The sequence below is a fragment of the Dicentrarchus labrax genome, unplaced genomic scaffold (genome assembly GCF_905237075.1).
Source record: "Dicentrarchus labrax unplaced genomic scaffold, dlabrax2021, whole genome shotgun sequence".
Lineage (NCBI taxonomy): Eukaryota > Metazoa > Chordata > Actinopteri > Moronidae > Dicentrarchus > Dicentrarchus labrax.
In genome coordinates, this window is record NW_026136721.1 from 27,841,001 (window position 1) to 27,860,156 (window position 19,156).

Sequence of the window (19,156 nt, forward strand, 5' to 3'; positions counted from 1 at the left end):
GGAAACCTTGTGTTTGTTAAAATCGTGCAATATAAATAAAGTGGACTGGATTGGATTGGATCAATGAAACCTAATTATCGGAATTAAAATAAATTCCATGAATTATTGAAATGTATATTTGTCTAATGATAAAAAATAATTAACATAACAAATTATAGGTACAACAATACACTAACTGATATATTGGACTGATTTGGCCCTTGATTTTGGATATGATGCAGTCTTTAATGAAGTGGCTCTAATAGGCCTTTCTCCTTCACTGTAGTTGTACATGTTACTGTAGGAAAAGCCCAGGTGTAAACAATAAAATGAATGATGACTGAAATCCATTTTGCTGCTTTGGTTTCAGACTCTTGGTATTGTGCACGTTGGCATATTGTCACATTGTCACGGCTTACTAGGACATTTGAATAGAATTAAGTCATAACACCTTTGTTTTTTCTGTACAGTTTTACTGATTTTAACTGATTGCATTGCACTTCAACAAATTACACCCACATTTTCATAAGCAGTTGTTAACATATTATGTTTATTGTATGTTTCAATGGGGAAATGTTTAAGTTACAGAAACTGAATGCCTACATAAAGTACAGACTGTGCACATTTCGGGTCACTTCGGGCAAACAGAATTAAATGTTCAAGAGGGAAAAGAAGCAGAATTATTACGTCTGATATCTTGTATTTTAGTCTAGATTTGCCAATACGGACAAGTCTCTTGTAAAAAAATGAGGCAGTGCTTTCTTTATAGTAATTTCAATTAAAATGGGAGTAAAACCATTATCATTTTCATCGGTAACCTCACAATCACATGCCCAATTAAAGGCCAAACTTTCACAAGGTCTGGCTGGTTAGACCTATACAATAGTTTGGGAAAGAACATAATGAAAAGAACATGCTGACAAAACATGGTGAGCAGTCTTGTCGTTTTCAAACCTGCGCTACTGCAGTTACATTGAGGTAAAACACTGCCATCTGCTGGCGAAAGCACAGACGTGGTCAACGAGAGTGCAGTGCTACCGAACTAGTCACGAGTAACGTCAGACTCTGTAGCAAATCTGCCTCGACTCCACCAATCAGATTATAGAGTATAGGCGGGACTAACGTTACACTCGAGGCAACAACAGGAAGTACACACTCTGCACAGCAATTACTTTTTGGAAAACTTTTACCAACGCAAAACCTACAAGAAATACGTTTAAGGGTCCGTCCATCAGGAGCGTGGAGTGATGTAACGAGTCGGGAGACCCGGAGATAACGTCACTCTCATCGGTTCAGCTCAGCCTCTTCTGCTTTGTTTTGTTTACATGGTGAAACAGATGACAAAGCTAACGGTAGCCACATAGCTCGCTAAAACCGAGTCATATGAGCCGGTAATTACCCAGCAGCTTTGTCCCAACGTGAATGAAACTTCACGTTATTGAGAGAGCCACGGTTTCATGTTGGGACTAGTTAGTAGTGGACGGCTGTTTGTGGTCGGTGGGGACAATGCGAAGCTAACGTGAAAATGTGTCGAGCGTCCGCGAACCTTTGATAGACGAGAGAGAGATTGTTTGTGTCACTGAGCCTGCGGCCGGTTTTAAAGGCCTTTACAACGTCTTCATGTCAAGATGCCTTGTTCCTGTGGGAACTGGAGAAGATGGATTAGGCCGCTGGTCGTCGTGCTGTATATATTGTTGCTGTTAGTCGTCCTGCCCTTGTGCATCTGGGAACTGCAGAAGTCAGGGGTCAGTTCGATCAATTGATTGATTGATAATCTGATTGTCATGTTGCTTAATTTTGTGGGAGCCTTGTTGGTTTAACACAGTGGTGAACTCTTTACTTAGCACATTTGGTCCTCTTTGGCACTACAAATACAGTGTTGAGGCACTTAGACTAGTTTGTAACTGAGTCCTTGAAGTCTGATTTTCTTTTTAAAGTATTCAGAAATGTGATTATTTTTAATAAACAAATCAACTTCATGAATTTGTAGAATTTATGTCTTTCCTCCTCACTCTAGTCCAGCAACCTGCCATAACACTTGTGTATTTTTCCTTTAAATACAGTTTTGAAATTAAGTTGTATTGCTATTTTACTTGAGTAAAGGATCTGAATACTGCCTCCATCCCTGATACTAGTGTAGAAACATTACATTCTAGGTAGCTAAAATGGTAGTTCCCAAACTTAAATGCATAGGTAAGTTTAATGTATGTTAACGGTGTTGCCTGTTTCTTTTCATGTAATGACAGGTTGGTACTCACAATAAAGCATGGTTCATTGCGGGGATATTTGTCTTCATGACCATACCCATATCATTATGGGGAATCCTCCAGCATCTGGTTCACTACACTCAGCCAGAGCTTCAGAAACCTATCATCAGGTAAAGATGTCAACAATCAGGTCGTCCATGAGCAATAGTGTCAAACTGATTTTTAATTGTTTTTATTTTGTTTTTTGTTTGTTTGTTTTTTAGGATTTTATGGATGGTCCCGATCTACAGCTTGGACAGTGTGAGTTGTCTATTATAACAATCACATCCACCGTGCTACACATTCTGTATGTAAACATAAATAAATGCCTTCATCCTCATTTTCCATGTAATCTTTCTCTTTTTCTTAAATCTTGCAGTGGATTGCATTAAAATACCCCGGTATAGCAATTTATGTGGACACGTGCAGAGAGTGCTACGAAGCCTACGTCATCTACAACTTCATGACCTTCTTGCTTAACTACCTGGAAAATCAGTACCCCAGCCTGGTGTTGATGCTGGAAGTCCAAGAGCAGCAGAAACACCTGCCCCCTCTTTGCTGCTGCCCGCCCTGGCCAATGGGAGAGTAAGGTTCCTTTTAGAGTTATAACATTTTTAAAAATAAGGACTATTTACACATACATGCAATCCAAGAGGGACTCTTTACACCAAACTTGTATACATAAAACCTTAAGCAATATCCTCCTGCCAAACTAATACTTTCCAACGGATACACTGTACTGTTACTTGTTGAAACAAAGACATTGTACAACTGTACAAATGTTTACTCTGCACTGGTCAGGAATTTGATGTAAAATTAATAATTGCCCTCCATACATTGACTTAAACATTTCAGCTTTACTGACCATAGTCATTTTGCCTTATTATCTTCTTCAATTTCCAACAATTAGAGATCCAACTTGCTTTTCAATATTATGGATTTATCTGTTTTATTATTGGTGTTTTTGCATAAATGAACATTGTCCATTCGATATTATTTGATTTCAATTAGGTGTTTTAAAGTTTTATTTGTAGGTTTGAAGAAAAGTAGCAATGAAAATTACTTTGAGATGGAAGTGTTTCCTTTTTTTTCCTAAAGTCAACAGATCTCGGACAGTCACCAGCTTCAAATTATCCTCAGTCAGGCAACATCCATAATTGGTTAACATGCCTGTGTGCAGTCAATTTTGTCAAGAGCTTTTTTTTTTTTTTTTTTTTTTTTTTACGATCAGTTCTTGTTTGTTATGATTTGTTCTCCTTCAGAACATTAGCAATTTTATTTGATTTTAAATTCAATATATTTTACCAATATTTTTGGGATAGAAAATTAGATGTTGTTAATCAGTTAAATTTAAATTCAAATTCAAATTATACATTTCCTCCACAGGGTTTTACTTTTGAGATGCAAATTGGGTGTGTTGCAGTACACCGTCGTAAGACCCGTCACAACAGTGATTGCTTTGTGAGTAAGCTCTGCTCTTCATGCACTGAATTTTATTTTCTGATATTTGTACATATATTTGTATTTGTATATGTCGGTTGTGACTGTTTCTTCTCTTTAGGATCTGTCAGCTGTGTGGAGTGTATGATGAAGGCAATTTTAGTTCAAAAAATGCATGGACATACCTGGTCATCTTCAACAATATGTCACAGCTGGTAATACTGCTACTGTTGTTTTATTTTTAGAATTAGTCTGAATGTATTTGCCAAGTAAGGACTGTATCATACATTAGGGCCTGGGAGCGCGTGAGGAGATAAGATCAATGTTACAAGCCGCCTTTGAACTAGATTTTTCTCTGTCTGTCTTCTCTTGATCTAGTTTGCCATGTACTGCCTGGTGCTGTTCTACAGGGCTCTGAGAGAGGAACTGAGTCCCATCAAACCAGTGGGCAAATTCCTATGTGTAAAAATGGTGGTCTTCGTCTCTTTCTGGTAATTACCAGTGTGTTCAAACTTAATGACATAACCCGGAAATTTCTAAAACTTGGCATCAGCTGTTTTTACTCAATATGTTGGTGAACTATGGCTACAGTTTCTTGACTTACATAGACTATCAGATATCAGATTGTGTGGTAGCTACTCAGAATGGTTATTTTGTAAACTCTTTTAGGCAAGCTGTGTTCATTGCTTTACTGGTGAAAGTGGGCATTATCTCAGAGAAACATACATGGGACTGGAAAAGTGTGGAGGCTGTAGCTACTGGCTTACAGGTAAGCTAAAGTGTATCTAGTTAAGACTGTGGCCTCCTCATTGTTGACTTTTTTTTTTAAAGTATCTGATAAAATGTGACTTTTTAAAGATGTGTGAAAAACAACCGCCTAACCAAACGCACCAAACTGTCCTGTTTCCCTCAGGATTTTGTCATCTGTGTGGAAATGTTTCTGGCAGCCATTGCCCATCACTACAGCTTCACCTACAAGCCTTACATCCAGGAGGCTGAGGAGGGTTCCTGCTTTGACTCTTTCATGGCAATGTGGGACATCTCTGATGTCAGAGCAGACATTTCTGAACAAGTCCGCAATGTTGGTAAGTGCCTCCTGGCTACTGGAGTACTTGAACAGTTGTGTGTTTTAATTATCTCTGCCATATTCTCCAACATCGAGAGAGACAGTAAAGACTTTTTTGTCCTCATTGACAGGGAGAACAGTTATGGGTCGTCCGAGGAAGTCTTATTTCGGTGAGGCGGAGAATGACGGTGAGCGATCGGGCCTGCTCTCTTCAGGTTCCCAAGATGCCATCGCAGAGGTGGCATCCAACCCCGTTTCACCCAGAGGTCAATATGAGGGCCTGGGCAGAACCCTCCCGCCGCACTCTCTGTCAGCCCCCGCTGGGTTCAGCTCAGCCCATTGGGATGAAGGATATGAGGCTAGACCTGAAGAAACCCAGGAAGAAGAAAGGACCAACCAAACCAAGGAACCAACAGAGGCAGATCTCATTGTGATCACCTAGCCTATCACCAAGGCTAATGTCACTAATGGACTCTACCAGACATGGTTGGGCAGGACCTAATTACAGCCTTGCCACGTTCCTTTAGACATGACTTTGTGAAAGCAACATTAAATAAACTGTTGTTTGAAAGGGCACATCAACAAAGTAATAGTAGAAGTTTGCCAGCAAATGCAGAACCAGGTGGACCTCTCTGCCAGTGACAGCTCCAAGAATGTTCAGTGAAGATACGGCACTAAGTGATTCGTTGATGATCATTTTATGCAGCTTTTGTTGTCTCTAGGGAGTCATAATGGTTTTTAATTCATTGCAATTGGGAGAAACCTTTGGTCAATTTTAATGTGTGTCCCAAAGAGCACATTTCTCTTCAAAGAACCCAGTCTCTGTGCTGTTATGTTTCTTGAGATGAGATACCACAAAAAGCCTCCTGAAGTCAGAGTGAATCATGTATATGTATCCTTTAATTTTTTTCTTTTTGTGTGTGTCATATCAGTCATATCATGATCTCAGATGTGACAGAAGAGAAATATGCAATTTTTAAAATAACTTTTTTTTTTCTTCACTCACTAGGGATTTTAAAACACATCGATTGAAACGAGTGATCTTCTTATCTAAAATCTACTACACGAAAGCACATTAGATTTTAACAAAATTTCCCTATCCTGTAGATGTAAATCACCGGGTAGAAGAGGGGATGAAAAGAGCAGAAGCAACACATTTTGGGGATGCACAGTTCAGAGTAGGTTAGAGCTTTACCTGCTGAAAGATACGTCCTGATCAACAGCGTGACAACATATTAATACCATGTATTTCCTAAGGGTATGAATAAATACTATAAGTACAGTATTAAAACACCATACATAATTCAGTCTGAAACTGTACAATCAGCACATTCTAGTTCATTTCTATCTACGCTTTACTGCATACAGGTCACTCTAGTGTTAAATAGAAATGACTGACTAAATAGAAATGTCACTAGTCATCTCAGATGCCTTTCTTTCATCATTTGCTATTATTCATCTTATTTGCGGAGATGTTCTCTATTGTTTTTAGCCTTTAAATTGGAAGAACTTTGCAGCTACTTCACGTAAGCCATTTACTCTTCCCATAGATTATCCAAGGTCTTCTGTTGCGGTACGTCCATGGATCTGTGCAGGGATATTGACATGTTTAATGTACAGTGTAAGATATCAGTTTGTGTCATAAAATCAACAGCATTATCTGCATCATGTCCAGCTAGAGAATGTTACATTGCCTTACAGGATTTTATTTTTTTAAATCAAACTGACAGGATTACATCAGAGCTGATATAAATGTTCCACGTGTTAATTTAATTCCATTTCTGACAGTCTCTTCAATAAATAAGAATAGCTACATTTTCAATGCTTTTTTTCTTGAATTTATTAAGAAAACATCAAAGTTATTGTTGAAATGCTTTTATTGATAACAACAAACATCTTTACAAAAACAACTGTGCCCATAATTAAGGGAGAACCATTATCTTTATGTTATATACTTACAAATATTATATAAGTGTAAGTACAAATTATAAATGTCCTGGGATCAGATCGCACAATTTAGAAATAAAAACATAACTTGAATATAACTCATTGTGGTAAATTCTTTAAGATCATAGTTACCCAGATTCCCACTGGAACTTACAAGGGTTTTTGGTCATGCAGGCTTCTACTTAATCTCAGAATAGAGATCCAATATGTCTGGGAAAACTTGAAGACTGGTATTACATTTATGGAAAATGACACTGGAGGTACATTTTTAAATGATACCAGAACGGTAAAAGCATTCCCCTAAGTGTCAATAACCTCTTTGATTGAGGCATAAAATACATAGAAATTAAATTGGTCGCAAAACTACAGTGTAAGATCATTGCTCCATTGGTCTGGTCTCATTGTCTATATGGGCTGACATGGAGATGGTGCTCTTGTGAAGCTTCACAGCGAGGCGGACCCAGTCACCAGCTTGTACCTCCAGGGGCTGCTGCAGCACAACAGCCGCCTGCTTCCAGTGAGAGTTCTTGCTGAGGGTGCTGACGCTGATCTCCTGGTCCAGGTAGATGTGGTACCAGAAAGGAATTGCAGTTATTCTGCCAGCAGAAGTAGCCTGAACCTGGGAAACAGGAATTACGGTTAATGGTACGTGAGAACAGTAAGCTACTAATATATTGTACCCTGTCAAATACCTGTAAATAACTAGTCATGTTTTGCTCCTGTTTAAAAATAATATGACACATATGAAAAAGTACAATTAAATTAGCTCATTGTTCCATCCTGACCAATAAGTTGTTTAAATTTTTCGCATTTAATATTTATGAGCATCTGGGGATATTGCACATCATCTTAAACCACTGAATGAACGTTAAAACAAACACGTGGAGGTGACTGGAAAACATTTTAATGTTCCAAAGCTAAACTATTTCCAACTGTTTCATGACAAAAAGTTTTAAAATTCAAACTGTGGTTTAGTGCTGAATTTATCTCAAACCAAAAATACAAAGTTAGGAGGTAAAGTTAAGTCAGTGTGAGGGAGATGTGCACAGTATGACTTATTTCTATGTTTTTAGTGCAACATGTTCATGTACCAGAAAGTAGCTATGGGATTTTTGCTTTTCTATATTGGCAAAGTCAATATATGAATTCAGGTTTCAGCAGTTCAGTACTGTTGCAGCACAGCACATTATTAAAGACAGTTTAATAATATTAATTCCAATTATCTCATTAGGCTAATTTCATAGAGTACAGTCTAGACCTGCTCTATATAAAACGTGTCCTGAGATAACTTCTGTTATGAAACAAATTGAAATAACGTATGCCTTACCTTTACTTCTCTGTTAGTGTAGTTTGCAGTGGCATCCATTAGGTCAAGAACAAAGAGCTCCACACACTCACTAAGATGCCTGCACTCCAGTGTGGAGAAGTCCAAAAACACATGGACCGGTACCTAAAGGACATAAAAGACAAACATAATGTCAGCGAGTTTGTTTGCAGCAGATAAAACAAAGGGCTATCTGCTGACATGATCAGTAAGGAGCTACATATTATAAAAATCCATAAAAGACCAGGGAGGAAGTGCTACTTGGACCTGACAGCGATGTAACACAAAACAGGTGCTCGTCTCCTGATGCCCAGGTTGGCAACCACTGTCCACAAAAGAGGGAATGGATTTCCAAAGACCAAGGCACACTGTTTCGTTGTTATAAAGTCTTTATCATTGTGGCTACATTATTTTTTAGTAAAAGGGCTCAGAAAGAGAAACACTGCTGCAGTGTATTAAAATATAAGTAAGGCTGTATTTTTATATTACTTTTTAAAATGAAAACTAAAAAAAAAGTGGCAGAAGTCTCACAGTTGTTGGCACTCCTTCTCAAAAACCAATATTTATCCACATTAGGTTGTAATTTAGTGGATCATCATCATTCAATCACTGATGCTTGGAAAACTAATCTTCCACCTCAAACTCTTCCAAACCTAACAGACAGGCCGTGGCTGCAGGGCATCAGCCTTAAAAGCTGAGGGAGAAACCAAAGTGGCAGCACAGAAAGTGTCACTGTTTCCTTTACTGCAGAACAAAAGAATCTTTCCTCCTCCCTGTCACAGTTGTGTAGACCTCAGAGCCCGCTGTTTGATGTGCTTGATGTAATGTGTACTGATGGATTCAGGTAGGAATGTCTTGGGCCAAGCTGTGTGTTGTGTCTTGTGTGACAGTTGTGCTAGAAAAGTGCCCTCCACTGAGGGCTTCAAAGACAACATCTGTTAAAACAAACGACTGTCCCGTGTGGGGCCTGCGGAATTAGAGCACAAACATGATGCTGGAAAAATAATTTCCAGACCAAATAAAGAAAAAGAATTCAAAGGGATTTTCACAGCTTCTTTAAAGCAGCTGGGAAGAGACATCAAAGAGGAGTGCACAACAGAAAACGCAGTCCTGGACCTTAGTATTCCAAGTGAAATACATTGTCCAACAAAAGACAGCCTAGACATGGTAGGAAACAAAAAAATAAATAACTGGATGTACAGTCTGGCTGATTAACCAGGGCAAGTCAAATTTGTTCTGAGATTGTTTTCTGTGCCTCTGTAGTATTGCACTATATGTCAATCATATTTAACAAAACCCACAGGCAACACATTTGCACCTAATGGGCGAACTTTGAATGTGAATGATGCAAGCTTACAAACACAGCATACTGTATGTGAAAACTGTCAATATTGACTGTTGCCTCAGGAACATGAGACAGAATACAAAATATGAGTGGCCCGAGATGTACAAAAGAAAGATTTTGCAACTCGTGTTATTATAAAGTTTCAGCTCGACAATGAAAAAAAAAAATACGATAAAAACACTACTTAGTAAGAATACATTTTATGATGAAAATGAATAACCTCAACTGACGTCCTTTGAGATGGCCTTTTAATTTCAAATTTTCATTTCATTAGATGGAAACTCAATGTGCGAGATTTGTGAGATCAACATCAATAACAATGTATCGGCCAATATAAATTTTTTAACATATATAGATAAACATTTTTGATAAGGATCCCATACATTTGGTTATTAAATATTTGCAACAAGGATTAGTAGTGAGTGGGACATTTTACACTACAGTTAAACTTCAGTGCCCCCCGGTGGACATTTCTGCACTGAAAATTGTCGTAATTTAAACCAATACATCTGTGATAAGCTACCATCAAGCCATACCAATATCACCTGACAGTTTGAACCAGTCACTGACAGCACTGCAACAGCTGATCAATGTTGTTTTAATTTAAAAGTCACTGCGGTTCAACTGCCATTTCACGATCTGCACCATCAACTTTCCCTGTTTTGCTTAGTCGCTCAAGATGTAACTTTTTCTCTATGAAAATACAGAGAAGCAAGCTAACCCTTCCTTTGGGATTTGCCTCAGTTATGGTGGCCTACAGCTTTTTTTCAAGATAAAAAAAAAAAAAAAGTAAAATAAAAAAAGGGGGTCAGTGGGCATGGCCTAACCTACAGCAAACCCTGCAGTGGCCATTAGTTACAAGAGTAAAATCTACAGAGTAGGGTAGGTATACTTACAGTGAACTGGTTGATGAAGGGGGCAATATTGAATCCCAGTGTTGGCTCCTGGCCCTGGACGGCACTTTCTAGCAGCAACGTGTCTGACTCCACCAGCATACCATGCACCACAATCTTTTCTGGGAAAATACGTCCTCCTTCCTCCAGAAGACACCTAGTATAGATCATAGAAGTATACTTTACCTAAATTGATAATCATAACACATTTTCTGCAAGCCCCACTCTGGCCACTTCCCCTTACCTGGCCAGTGAGGCTTTCTCCATCAACTTCTGTCTAATGAGACCACAAGTCTCTACACAGTCCAGTATGATGGCACTCCACAGTTTCTCTCTGGACGGCCTTTGCAGTATCCCGTGCTCGTCGTCCACATGGTTGAGCCAGAACTCTAGATGCTGTTCAGGGATATTATTGGAGCGGGCCAGTCTCTTTAAGACTTCCTGTTGCTTCTTCTTTTCCACAGAGCTGTACGCTTTTACATGGCCGTGGCTGGCAGCGATGAGGGAGAGCAGAGAGAAGCCCTCTGACACATCGAGGACATAGAGCAGGTCACTAGAGTCTGACTGAACACCTGATCCTCGCTCTTGGTTTTGCCATTTAACCTTCAGCTGGGACATGAGTTTGGCCAGTGCGCTGCAAAAGCTCTGATGGTAATCATGGTTGTTTAGGAGCGCCATTTCTGAACATTCCAGCATGCTGAAGTCTTTTGTTTGATTCTGGTTGGTCTGAAGGCACGCTAGCGCACTGCACAGTTCCGCCTCTGGGTTTTGATTTGAAATGGGGTTTCCGGTGTACTGCGAATCCACACGCTTGTCTAAACGGATTTCGTGCCCGTCTCTCAGCACAGCGACACTGCAGAGCCTCAGGTAGGCATCTCGGCAGGAGACTTCAACAATCAGCTCGTCTAGAGGTTTCAGGAGAAAACCTGAAAAGAAACAAAAGAAGGAACCAGTGACTCGGCCTGATTATACTAGAGCCATGTGAAACTCAATAAACTGAAATGCACTGCAGCACAGTAACTGAAAACTGTCAAGTACCGAAAATGGCACTGGATGTCAGGTCATAATCTTGTTTACTTACAGTGGTTTTTTTTTAAAAATCAGAGTTCCTGATTTAAATCGTCTTTTTTCCAGTTTAAGACTTTCATTTAGTCGAAGATGGCATTTAAAGAAGGATAGTGTAGAAAAACATCTTTATATTTTTTTAGAGTTAAGTATCAAAAAAGGCTTTTCCGGTATCAGTACTAAGACTAAGGTATTATATCAGTACTAGTATGGAAAAATGCCAAATGATATTCAGTCCTAGACTTATGTGAATTCAACAAAAAAAAAAACTAAAAAGAAAACGTACTAAACACCTGAAATGACAAACAGTAAGGGAAAAATAAATACAGATAAATAATTACTTAATTATTTATAATGTCATGCTGACAGGGATCTAAGGATAGCGGGTGCTACTGTACAGATTGTAAAGCCCTTAGAGGCAAATTTATGATTTTGGGCTGTATAAATAAAATTGACACTGGCATGACAAATGTTAAAAGGGTAGAAAGAGAGAGAAACAGAGAGTGAAGAAGAAGCAGTAGATGTAGAAAAGGAAAGGGAGAGAGTGAGCCCGACAGAGAAATGAGATTCAGGGGACTGGGTGCACAGAGGGAGGGGGAGAGGCACAGAAAGGATTCCTACAGGAATAACATCTGTTCATGTCTTCATGTCAGTGCGCGGCTCGTCAGGGGCATTTGGGAAAAATGCATATTTATTGCCTATAAGAATTTCATGAACACTAAAGAGTGTCACAGGCGATCACGGCGCACACGTCACAGCGGCCCGGGAAACGGATGTTGGTGATCACCGGGAAAGGTGGCGGCTCCCTTGACGCTGCCTTCGCCAATTAGCGGTGCAGTGAAATGCTGTTGAGCCCTGTCTGAAAGATGATGTTCTGCAATGCCAACTGGAACATGTCACCTCATGTCGGAGCCTATTAAGTTCACAGCGGCCTAGCATAATAGCAAAGTAAAGAATGTACAGTTCTCTTAGGGACCCTGTTTAAACTTTTTGCAGTTCCTGTCAGTTTGGTATAATAGCTTTATTGCACTCCTTAAATATCATAAAAATGTGTGTTATAATTATTTAGTACAATAGTGAATTTCATTAATGGATCTTGCAAATGTACCGTAATTTTTACACTGACATACTGTGGACTTCAGTGATGATAATTACGTAATAAAGTGTCTTCAGGGAGCTAAATCTTTAGGTGCTATCATCCTGTTATTACAATACATTATTCTCAATATTTTCCCATGGAGAGCAACTAAAAATAGTCAGAAATGTTGGTCAAAAATGAACTGAGGTTGAAGTATAACATTAGTAATGATAAAAACGTTAAATACTGTATGTGATCTACAACATACACTGCCCTCAATTGATGTAAGCTGGAAATGCATGATAACTCAGAGTGGAGAATACAAGTGGAGCAGAAAATAGACCAAACTAAACTTGCTAAAGTCATGAAAAAGCTTGCGACAATTAAAGGACATCAGTAAACATCACAGTGAAATTTTGTTTGTGTCTCCCTGTGTGTGTCCACTGAATCGTACCCTTGGTGCTGTGGACAGGGTAGATGGCTTGCTCCCAGCAGGTGTCCTCCTGGGGTCCCGTCGACAGACTGCTCTCCTCATCCAGGTGGAGCTGGAACCACACAGCCAGAGCATCCAGTTCCCCCTCCTGAGTGACAGGCAGGTGGATCTTTTGAACCTCTCTGGAGCTCAGCCCCTCCAGTTCCTAAAGGTTACCATTACAAACAGTTAAAAAAGGGACAGTGGAGTTAATACAGTGATATCGGCTAAAACAGCAAACATCGAAATCAGGTTTGGTTGTACAAATAGTACAAAAAAGTGCAATATGGGTATTTGAGAATTTGACAGTTTGGGCGTTACTGGTCTTTTAAAGCCCAACTTGTTTTTGTAAAACTGGGGATAGTTATGTAAAAAAAAATGTTTTGTACACTGAGTATAAATATACTGCGGGTTTCATAAATCACAAATCTAATTCCAAACCCACTGTATTTTCATCCAGTCCAATAACACCGATATGATATTAAATCCGGCCTGCCTTGCTGCTGGCAAGCACCATGAATACACATCTCTGTCACAAGGAGTTCTCAACAGCATTGTGTGTAATACAGAAAGCATTTCTTATTCTCTTATTGTTGTGAATGTATCACTTGAAGCAATTCAGCATATTTTACATAACATAGGTTTGATGTACTGTGATTCTGGTGATTGTTGTATCCACAAGGCTGAATGCACTTATTGTAAGTCACACTGGGTAAAGGCGCCAGCTAAATGAATGTAATGTGGCACTTTGCAAGTAAACCAGGGGCTATTTTAAAATAGCTAAAAATCACACAGAAATTAAATGATGATGGAAAATTTCAAGGTCTGTTTATATTCTATATGAGAAGTCATTTGAACCCTGAGGTTTAAAGCTGGTCATGGAAATAGGATTTGAATGGAAGATTGCAAGAATACAAATGGAAACCGTCCAAATGTGGAAGAATGAAATGCAGCAAGGGAAACTTTTATTATTTTTCAGTCCTGCTTACTTTCATATTTGTGGGATTCACAATTCATTTTCTATGCTAATGTGAAACATATGCCAGGGTACTACATAACTAACTGAATGACAATACAGAGTATCACTGTCTAATCCTAGACACATTATCACAGTTCAGGCTAAGTCTGTCTCAAAGTCCCTAGTTCTTAGCAGTGAATTTCAACAAATGATCTTACAGGTAATGCCTGGCAGATAAACACTGCCTCTCCAATCTGCCAGGTGTGGACTGGGAGCCAATAAATCAGGCAACAATCCCTGCAGGCCTGTAGCTAAATAGTAAGTGGCCACTGATGTGCAATATTTTAGCCTGTGAGGCAGCCAATACGTTAGTTTCCTGGGACCAATAGACATATGGTCATGTGAATTAATTATTTTTCTCAGAGTTACATTCTGCTTGACTCCATGCAGCAAATTGAACATTAGGATTTCTCATTTGACTGAATATCAGACACAAAGGTCATGCAAAAGTTAAGTAAAGTCAAAACGCATTAAAAGTAGTAGTTCAATTAATCTTAGTTGAATAAATTCAGTAATCATTTCTGAAAGTCTCCCACAGTGTATCAGCATCTATTGTCTTGCTCGTTTCTGCTCACCTGCACGTTGTTGAAATCTATGTTGAGGGCTGTGAATGGCTCTGTGAGAGGTTTATATCCCCCTGGCAGTCTGCTAAGTCTCTCAGTGGTGTAAGGCTCCATGGAGTCATCCGGCTCAGAGCTGCAGCTCACTGGGCTACGGAGCTCCCCGGCTGCAGCCAAGGACAGACTGCCCACCTCTGACACGCAAAGCCTGTGTGAAACAACAAACAGCGATCTAATGAGGGGTCCCGACACTTTGTGCTAGGCTTATTAAAAGCACCTTCTTCTGTTCGTCTCAAAATCATTTATAAGAACTAAGAATGTAATGGATGGAAAGCAATTTCTTTTGCTGTTCTGATATGTGATTATATGAAACACACACACAAAGCCCACTCACAGGACAGAGTCCAGGGCCTACCTGTGATGCCTGCGGATCTCGAGGCACTCGACAGCCATACCAAACACTGTTGCTCCAGCAGGGATGACCCGTCCTGTCGCAGACTGTTCCTGGAATTCATTCTCGCCTCTCTTTTAGGACAAGAAACATGTGCTTATAACTAACACATAACAGCTGTGAAATGTCACCACTCAGCTCAGGTATCATGGAACTTGCCTCAGTTTGCCAAAGAGATCTGCACTATGCTGGATGTTTAAAAAACAACTTCCTGGGGATAAACCTTTTTGCCTTGAAGCCATCATTACTTTTGTTCTCTGAGAGGCTCAAACATTTCATTACCTGGTCTTCCGAGTCCTCCAAACCCACACCCTGAATTGTGTCAAAGCATCTGGCATCATTATTTACAACATTCTTTTTCAGATTTCTGAAGACTTTTTAGGATTTTCAACCCTTTTTGTGAGTGGCAAACGGCAACTAATTAAAAATATGAATATTGCACTGTGGCAACTGAAGAACAAAGTTCTGTTTCCTGTTCCGTGTTTGTGTTTAATAATTTACGTTACCTGTGGAGGTAGCAGCAGGTGGCGCCAGGCATGAATGAGACTCTCTATGATGCCCTCTCCAAACAATCCTGCATCCACCGTCTCCGTCACTACCAAGGACACTCTAAGAAAAAAAAAAAATTTAATGAAAAACATGAGAAATACCATTTGGTAAACACAACCATGGATTTCATAACATTTCATGCAGGATTAATGTAAAATAGTTTTGGCATGAATTGTACCTGTGTGGGATGTCCTTTGGCACTTCCATCTCCAGAGACTTCATATGGAGGATTTTAATGCAACCATCCATCCCATTAGCAGTCACCACCTCACAGGCCAGCTCATACATCGTCTTCGAGAGCTCACAGGCGTACACCTCAGCAGCTCCCGCCTTCTTAGCGCACATACTTAACAGAGAGAACCAGGAATTCAGAATAATAGTACAGGCCCTATTCTAGCTGTAGTCAAAAGAATAAACTTGCAACCAATAAGTAGTCTTAATTACTAAAATGCGTCTAAAGGAGAGAAGGCTTTGCCGGAGTGTAAACTTTAAGTCTTTTTGGCATGCATTACACATATAAGAGGCGTAACACACAGCTGCATATATACAAACCATGGCAGGAGCAGGACTCTATAAATGTCAATTTTCTTTTTCTCTTATAAGTTTATATTAGTTACTTAGATGATAAAATGGCAGCTCCGAAGCAAAGTCTAATTTTTTAAAAGCCTGTTGCCTTGATTCCTCTCTCCTTGTGTCTCCTCGCATCTCAGGTGGGAGGGACTAAAACTCAGGGAGAGGAGACAGGCAAAGGAATCGAGGATGGACAAAATTGAGAAATGAGAAAAGGGGAGTGTGGGTTTGGGCTCATAAAAATTTCTAACTTAAAAAATAAATACACTCCATAACTTAGAGAGTAAAAAGTTCTCATGGAAAATATCTCACCCAAGGATCCCAGTGCCAGTACCTATGTCAAGTACAGTGTTGCAGCCACTCTGCACAGCCTTCTGAATGGCTTGCTGGTACTTCCGGTTCCTCCCACGGTCGTTGAGCATTAGGAAATGCCAGCGCTCCACCAGCCAGTTGGCCACACGGTAGAAGTTCTCCCTGGCTTCTGGGTAGTCTGGTCTCAGCTTCAAGGCTTTATGGAAATGACCCGCAGCCTCGTCTCTAAAGCCCATTCTGGATAAGAAAAGAAAAATCACAATATAGTTAAAAAAAAAAAAAACCACAACAACAGTGTAAGCAGATAATTCATCTAAATAATATAACACTACAGGATAATACAGTAATTACAGGAGCGCTGATGCATGGTAATGAGGGTAATACCTGAACAGGTGTTCACCCATGCTGTTCAGGATGACCTCATCAGCAGGAAACAATTCCAGCGCTTGTTCATAACAGTCAAAGAGGTCTTGAATGCGGCCCACAGAGTCCAGCTCTTCTGTCCATTTGAACAGAGTGAACCTAAAGGACTCCTAAAGGGGAGATTTCACAAAATTTAGACATCTTTTTCGATTGTGCAGCAGTAAAAACACTCTGCTGCTGGCAGACTGCTTCGTGTGTAAACAGTCATTACCTTTGCGAAGTCCTTAAACACTGGTGCAAGGTTGAGGACAAGAAGGTAGTGCACAAACGCAGTTCCATAATCTTGGTTGAACAGGCACTGCTGGGCACTTTCTAGGGAACTAGAGACCAGCTCGTTCCTGGCAGGGTCCTCTCTGCGTCGCCTTCGGGCCCTCCTGCCGTGCTTCGGCCTTGCACTGGCATTAGGCATCCCTTGCACACAAAAAAAAGGAGTGGAGAATCTATTAGGAAACGATAATGTCTGATAATACAATGTACAGATTTTAGGGAAGTAGTATGTATGATGAACTTTAAGACTTTCTCTAAGATTATATATATATATATATATATTAGAAGCTTCCTGTTGCTAGGATACAGAGAAGTGGCTCTTAACTTTGCTGCAGTTTTTTTTTGCACAGTACGTTAATATGATGTTGTGCATAGAGTAGACTAGTATTTTATGAATGTTTTTATGAAATGTTTCGTATTTGTATTCATATTCGTACTTATAATAGTACTAAGGTCCCACATATGACACTGTACTGTACGGCAGCCAATTCCTGCCAGGAAAAGACAAAAACAAATTCATCAAAGTCAATTATTTTTATTTCTTGCTCAAATTTTTTGTTTTACTTTAATTTTTTATATTAATTATTATTATCTAGGGTTGGGGCATTGCAAGTGTAATAGCTCAGGCTATACACGCTGTTGTGTGTGGCATTTGTTTGTGCTAAATACACACAAACTAACCCTAAACAAATAATAAAATAAATCTAATTTTGAATAGGGGGTTCCATTTATTTATCTTTTTTTAAGGTTTGTTACTCCACAATATTAGTTACTATATTTAAGACAAACCTGTAATCAATAACGTCAACATAAACAGGAAACACTACATAAATAAGCTACTGCTCATTAGTAGAAAAATAAATTTAAAAAATGCTAAGTAACTCACAGGCATTACCGACCATTTATCTCGACTTACTGTGTCTTTAGATCCCAGGCTGTGAGGTACGGGACCGGGAACGATCCCCTCTGCTGTCAATGTTCGTTAAGGTGTCGTTGCTAATTGAACAAACACGCAAACATCATAACATTTCGGTTATTCTGTCCAATAGAGTCGTTAGCATTAACTGTGAGCAGTCCTTCCGTCGGCTCACATGATAAAAGAAAAGCTCTTCTGACAGTCGCTGCGATGAATCATGAATAATAACTAATGCCTGTTTCTGTTTATATTCACGTTACAACGGCTAGTTGTTGATTAAACCCGTAAATCACATTGCTGCTAAGCATCATGCATCACCTACCGCTAAACAAGAAAAAGTGTCCGCCCGCCGCAACAGCTCGGTAAGAAAACACGTAACTGGAAAAAAGGTTCCGTTGTTTTCACGGTTATTAGATTTTACGTTACGAGCAGCACGCGTTAACCGTAGAAAACACGGTAAATAATAATCTTGCGTGTTTATTTACAAATTACGCTATAGTCAACGCTACCGCCTTAGATTAGTCTCTTAGGAAACCAATCACAGGCGAGTCGTGAAGCACAATCAAAGTGTAGAAAGAGACCAAGATCATTCACACCCATTAAAACGCTTCCGTAATGTGATTTACCCGCGTTTAATGTCTGGCTTGTGGCATTCTAGTAGATTAAGTATGAATTATTTGCCCACTCCAAAAAGAGAGACCATTGTCAGTGCTTTATAGTGTGTGTGTGTGTGTGTGTGTGTGTGCAGCTTGTTAATGCGCGCACAGGTGGCTGATGGTCGCTCAACCTTGTAGCAGAGTTATTATAAGTTTGTAGATTTTATAAGTTTTTAGTTTTCATTTTCAGCTCAAGTAGTTTCAGGAAGTTTCCAGAGTGGGTTTCGTCATTTTAATTTTGTTTTACTTTCAGTTTTAATTTGAGGTTTTATTAGTTTTGGTATTAGTTTTTTATTATAATATATAATATTTAAGAAGTTCAGAATGGGTATTACAATAAAAATGGCAGTTGACTCACAGTCATGTAGATATCCCAGTATTAAACACATGCACCAATGCCAACACCAAGTTTTCTAGTATTTATTTTTATTTCTGTTAACTAAATTGTTTTTTTCATACCTAATTCTACTTTTTAGTTTAGTTTAAGTTAACCATAATAACCTTGCCATGTAGCCCGTCCACCGTTTGTGATGATCTGACTGAGGAGCTTGGTAGGAAGCACTTTTTGGATACCTGGGA

General features: G+C 39.4%; 2 protein-coding genes across 2 annotated transcripts; one reads left to right on the forward strand and one right to left on the reverse strand.

The window, feature by feature from the left end:
* Window positions 1-1,096: 1,096 nt before the first annotated feature.
* On the forward strand, window positions 1,097-6,553 carry tmem184c (transmembrane protein 184C). Its single transcript, XM_051386050.1, has 10 exons — window positions 1,097-1,724; window positions 2,226-2,356; window positions 2,450-2,486; window positions 2,605-2,810; window positions 3,612-3,686; window positions 3,787-3,880; window positions 4,044-4,156; window positions 4,335-4,434; window positions 4,579-4,750; window positions 4,863-6,553. The coding sequence occupies exons 1-10, from the start codon at window positions 1,608-1,610 to the stop codon at window positions 5,171-5,173; spliced, it is 1,356 nt and encodes a 451-aa protein (XP_051242010.1). The 5' UTR covers window positions 1,097-1,607; the 3' UTR covers window positions 5,174-6,553.
* A 37-nt stretch (window positions 6,554-6,590) lies between these two features.
* On the reverse strand, window positions 6,591-18,464 carry prmt9 (protein arginine methyltransferase 9). The gene is made up of 14 exons (XM_051386045.1): window positions 18,244-18,464; window positions 17,922-18,001; window positions 16,950-17,149; window positions 16,700-16,848; window positions 16,316-16,552; window positions 15,612-15,779; window positions 15,391-15,493; window positions 14,849-14,958; window positions 14,449-14,641; window positions 12,838-13,021; window positions 10,485-11,166; window positions 10,244-10,397; window positions 8,006-8,128; window positions 6,591-7,297 (listed from the first exon to the last, which is right to left on the reverse strand). Exons 3-14 carry the CDS (start codon window positions 17,145-17,147, stop codon window positions 7,055-7,057), a joined length of 2,544 nt encoding a protein of 847 aa, XP_051242005.1. The 5' UTR covers window positions 17,148-17,149; window positions 17,922-18,001; window positions 18,244-18,464; the 3' UTR covers window positions 6,591-7,054.
* Window positions 18,465-19,156: the final 692 nt, after the last annotated feature.